The sequence below is a fragment of the Propithecus coquereli genome, unplaced genomic scaffold (assembly GCF_000956105.1).
Source record: "Propithecus coquereli isolate 6110/MARCELLA unplaced genomic scaffold, Pcoq_1.0 Scaffold591, whole genome shotgun sequence".
NCBI lineage: Eukaryota > Metazoa > Chordata > Mammalia > Primates > Indriidae > Propithecus > Propithecus coquereli.
This window is the reverse complement of record NW_012151852.1, coordinates 727,954-733,109: the sequence shown is the minus strand read 5'-3', so window position 1 is coordinate 733,109 and position 5,156 is coordinate 727,954. Positions and strand designations below refer to the sequence as shown.

General features: G+C 51.0%; 1 protein-coding gene across 1 annotated transcript in view; it reads right to left on the bottom strand.

Annotated features, from left to right (window-relative positions):
• Nucleotides 1–5,156, bottom strand: part of SMOC2 (SPARC related modular calcium binding 2) — a 131,566-nt gene that overhangs the window by 98,550 nt on the left and 27,860 nt on the right. Inside the window, exon 5 of the mRNA XM_012658961.1 lies at nucleotides 1,747–1,794. Coding sequence (XP_012514415.1) covers nucleotides 1,747–1,794 — 48 coding nt within the window. The remainder of the gene's footprint in view (nucleotides 1–1,746; nucleotides 1,795–5,156) is intronic.

Below are 5,156 nucleotides of genomic sequence, written 5' to 3'. Positions count from 1 at the left end.
CTCCACTGCTCCCCCTTCCGCCTGGTCAGCAGGAGGCCACGAGGCCACGCTCCACGCCCCGACCCGGAGCATCTCTGTCCCTACACAGCAAACCCTGGCAGCTGCCAAAGTCAGCCTTGAGAAAATGAAATGAGAGTCCTGTAGAGCTGCGCGCTTTTCATTTCTTCCCTGTCAGCGTTTGCCGAGTGCCTCGCGCTCACCCACAAGCGAGCTGTGCCGCCGGGCTGCGAGCCTCCCTTCTGCACACGTGCGTCTAGACCAGGGGCCGTTCATGGCCGAAATTCATCCCTGTGCCTGCGTCCCAGTTCCAGGATCTGCTCACGGTGGGCACGATATCAACCACCTTGAGCTCGTTTTCAGCCGGAAAATAATGGCGGGTGTAACAGGGACGTGAGCTGGAAAATGAGGCATTTTCCTCAACTATGAGGCTTGCCCTGCCCCAGGCCACGCCTGGTAAAAACTTCCTCTTTCGCAGACGTGCCGCTGCCTCTGAATCCCCAGCTAGAGCCCTCTGGACACGCCAGATTCGCTCTGTGACAATTTGTCCCTGCTCATGTCTGTGTCCCAATAACACAGAGACAATCTCACGGATGATCTCCCAGGGCAGGGACAGCGCCGGCCCGGTTTCTAAGTGTGCAAGATTGGGCTGGACAGACTCGGGTCTCCCGCCTCTCTCTCACTGGCTCCTTACACCACAGTCTACATCAGAGAAAAGTGTCGAAGATCTTGGCTATAAAACCTAACTTCATTTTGTCTTGAAAACAATTTCTTTCTTTCTTTCTTTCTTTCTTTCTTTTGGCAGAGTCTCACTCTGTTGCCCGGGCTAGAGTGCCGTGGCGTCAGCCTCGCTCACAGCAACCTCCAGCTCCTGGGCTCAAGCGATCCTCCTGCCTCAGCCTCCCGAGTAGCTGCGACTACAGGCATGCGCCACCATGCCCAGCTAATTTTTACTGTATATTTTTAGTTGTCCAGCTAATTTCTTTCTATTTTTAGTAGAGACGGGGTCTCACTCTTGCTCAGGCTGGTCTCAATCTCCTGACCTTGAGCGATCCTCCTGCCTCGGCCTCCCAGAGTGCTATGATTACAGGCGTGAGCCATTGCGCCCGGCCATGAAAGCAATTTCTGACTGTTGAGGTTGACGTAAGAGGAAAGCAGACTGTCCCTGGAGTGGAAGGAAATAGCCAAGGACAGCAGAGAGCGAGGCGGGGACCCTCCTGGCAGGTCTGGGGCGTGTGATTGCCACTGAAACACGAGCCTGGGGGCTACAAAGTGGTTTCTGTAAGAAAAACGGTCAACTATTCTCTTCTATTCTTGTGTGTCCCAGTCTCAGAGGCCGTGATTGTTGCAGATGGGAAAAGCACCCCTCCTTCTTGTAAGGAAGGGTTGAGACATTAGAATTCCGGGTGGGGTGAGACGCTGAACCTTTGAGCTCTCCGCACAAGCTCTGGCCCACGTGGTACCTGGCAGTATTCACACGTAGTCCCAACACAAGCCACGTCTGAGACCACCCCCCCCAACGTGGAGCCGGTGGGTTTTCCAGCAGAGTGTATGCCCAACACCCAGCAAGGTAACTGGCAACAGCAAGGGTTGAATAAATGTTTGTTGAATGAATAAAGAACCAACACGCCGTCTCAGCCTCACTGGCATTACTAGAATGTTTAAGTTTTAACCTTGAGAAGTTATTTTAAGGCACAGTTTGGGTTAGACATTCTATTTCATCACAGAAATTCATTTGAAGATAGTTACCTGTTTTTCCTGTGCCTTCCCGTTGGGGTAACTTTTCATTTATGGAACCTAAAAGAGGGAAATAAGGAATGAAATTAGTTTGGAGTATCAAATGTTTATCGAAAACTAAATTATGCAAATATTTTGCTCTATTTTGATTCATTCACACTGCTTTGGCACTTTCTAGTTAAATTCTTCAAGCTCTCTGGTACCCTGGGAGGACAAGGTCACCCTAAGTCATGGGCCCTAGACTGGGAAACCCGGATCAAGCTCTACTTCCCGTGCTACGTAGGGGGACATGTCTACAAGGCCTGTTAGCCAAAATATTAGCTCCCTCGCCTGAAAATGTCGTCCTAACCTCTTAACATGCCTCACCATGCTGGTTACTGAAGTAAATTAGGTAAAAAAGTAAATGTTTACTAAAATAATAAAATTTTATGCAACTAAAGATAATTAAAAACCCTGGTTTAGTTGGATTCTGATTCATAGATATGAAAATTGAGGAACTATCTTTTTGTACTGGAGTACGGGAAGTATACTGAGTAATCTGTGACAAAACTTTTAACATTTATATGATGCCAAAAGATTTATATTATAAATATGAAGTATTATTCTTTCTTTTCCAATAGATTTAAACTGTTATAGGTATCTTTTTGTTCCCTCATCATTATTACACCGACGCAAAGAAATTTAAAAAAAGTTCTGTTCAGAATTATTTAGGAGTTTATCTGCTGATGATGAGTTCAGAGTGTTCTGTTCAGAATTAATTTAGAATTACCATGGCCACGTACACGCTAGGTAAAACTCTCTTCAGCAAAAACATCTCAGAACTGGAATTTTATTTTTCAATTTTGAATATGACGTTGAAATACAGCCCAGCACGTACATCAAAGATACAAAGTTCACGACATTTTTGAGGGTGTTTTCATCCTGTTTCTTGGAAACGTGATAGTAAAACAGCGGGGAATTTGCACGCGATGAATCCACCGCGGAAGGCCCTGGGCCGCAGGGAAGCAGCGCAGCCTCTCGGACCTTCATCCCCTGAGGTCCTGACGGAAGGCGGCGAGGTGGGGGCTCCACTCCGGGAGCAAAGGCAACCGTCCTAAGACACTCCTCAGCGATGCTCATCCGGCAGCGCCAGCCTCCGGGAGTCTGAACGGGATTTCTACGGGACGCTCCGCTCACTACGCTGGGAGACACCCGGGTCCCCGCCCCACCCCGGGCTGCGTATCTGAGAAATAGCTAACTAACGCACATTTGAAAAGGTGGCCTTTCCGATGGATAAAAGGGAACACGATTTTCCCGCTTCCTGTCTCTGTCCACCAGTTTCTGGTACTTTCTAAACCAAGTCTTCCCTTCCCGGCTGTCACCGTCGCCGTTTGGTGGAGTGCTGCATCACGTCCAGGCTTCAAAACCAGGGCTTTACTTCGGCGGGAACCCCCCCGACACAAAACTAGTCCTGTGTGGCCGTCTCATGAAGCTTCCGAACCTCCCTGGCTGTTTCTCCCTTTGTGCTGTCTCCTCACGAGTCCAGCCTCCTTAACACGCTTACGTTTCTTAGTCATCAGTTTATTGTTATCATGTGTTCCCAAAATGAGTCAAGAATATTTTCTACTTTCGACTGGAAAGGATAATACTTCGTTCATGTTTCTGAATATAACCATGTAGGTTTTAATATTGTGAACGAAATGTGAAAATGCTAAATAATAATTAGAATACCTTCATGAGGCAGCTTTCCACTGAATTAAGATAATATTTTGTAACCTAAAGACAGAGCAGTGCAAACCGCGGACTCAAACTGGGTTAGAGGCTGCGGGTGCAACACGAAGAGGGGACCCGCCTCCCCGCCGGCGCCCGTCCCTCCCTGAGCTGACCATCGCCGCAGCTCGCTCATCCAGCTCCGAAATTCAGTCGGTATTTACTTGAATAAGCCCATACAAGAATATCTCCACTTTGTTTTTCACTGTAAGAAATAATTTTTAAACAGAACCAAGTGTCTGTCCCTCGATGACCTGCTCTGAGATTCAAATCTTGCAACACAATCTGGAGGAGACCCCGACAAGGATCCACTTCATCTTCCAGCCACCTGGGGACAGAGAACGTCCCCAAACCTTCCTGCCTCGGTCTCAAGGATGGGAAAACAGCTCATGTCATGTCAGCACAACTGTGCAAACCAACGTCAATCCGGCAACAAAACACAACTCCTGTCCTGTCTCTGCTTTTTTGGAGACTGGGATGCGCTGACCCCCACGTGTCTGCAAGGTTCCCGGAGGCAGGTGCAGAAACAAGGGTGACATCACGGCGCTGGGTAGGCAGGGACCGTTCTGCAGCGGACCGCAGCTGGGTGCCACCTTCAGCTCTGATCACCGTTCGCAGATACAAGGACTCGCTAAGTGACATTCCTCAGGCTCATATTCTGAAGGACACACTTGAATTTTCATGCGTGAGATTTTATCCCATTTTGATGCTGTTTTAAAAGGGGTGGCTATTTTAGCAATCGGGGTATGCATTTCTGGTGGAGAAAACCGCAAAATACAACGTGAGGAAAACGTCTCTGGTTTGAGGGAGGAATGATGAGCTATTGAGTCGCGCAGTGCTGAGCACCTGGTTCAAATCCAGCCAGACTTGGCAATCACAGCTTGTTGCCAAAGCAGCCCATGGTGGGAGAGTGTTTGCTAAAAGGGCTGGTGTTCTAAGACAAGCTCCTCCCGTGAGAGTACTGAACGTGCCTTACAAGTAAACGGGGAGAGGCCTGCGGTGTGGAGGGCTGGGGGGAGGGAGGGAGTTACCAGGTCACCTGCGGCAGGTCACACCTGTCCAGCTTGCGGAACTCCCGCAGAGCGCGGTTAAACACAGGTGCGCTGCCCCTTCCGAGAATCTCGCCTCCCCAGGCAGGTTTACAACATGGAACCGCTTTGCTTGGGGTGGGGGCTGGGGGGAGACAGAAAAAGTAAAAAGAACAGCAAGGGCCGCGTTCTCACGGCCCGGAGAGCCAGAGCGAGTTTCCCTTTGTGCCTGGCTTTGCTCAGGGGCCACGGGCGGTTCTGCCTCTTCCCTCACGGGACAGCAGGAGGGTGACGGGAAAGAGCGTGCCAGGTCCCGACGACGCGGCGCCGTGGACAGAGGGCAGGGCGTGGGCAAGGACACGTGTCACTCCCTCCTGGTTCTGTGCCCGCGCAGGCGCCTTCGCCTCCAGAAAGTGGGCCGCGTGGCAGGAGGAAGCAGAGACCAACACGGGAGGCACCGCGGGGTCACGGGCCCTGGCCGGCTTCGATGCCCACGTGGTCTCAGACACCTTCCGCGTTCCCACTCGTGGGGAAAGGGGCTGAGAAGGGCCGTGTGCCAGACGGTGCCGTGGGAGGGACGTGGCTGAGCAGAGACGGGGGCGGCGCTGGGGTCGGAGTCCGTGCAAACCAGCAGCCCCGTCTCCC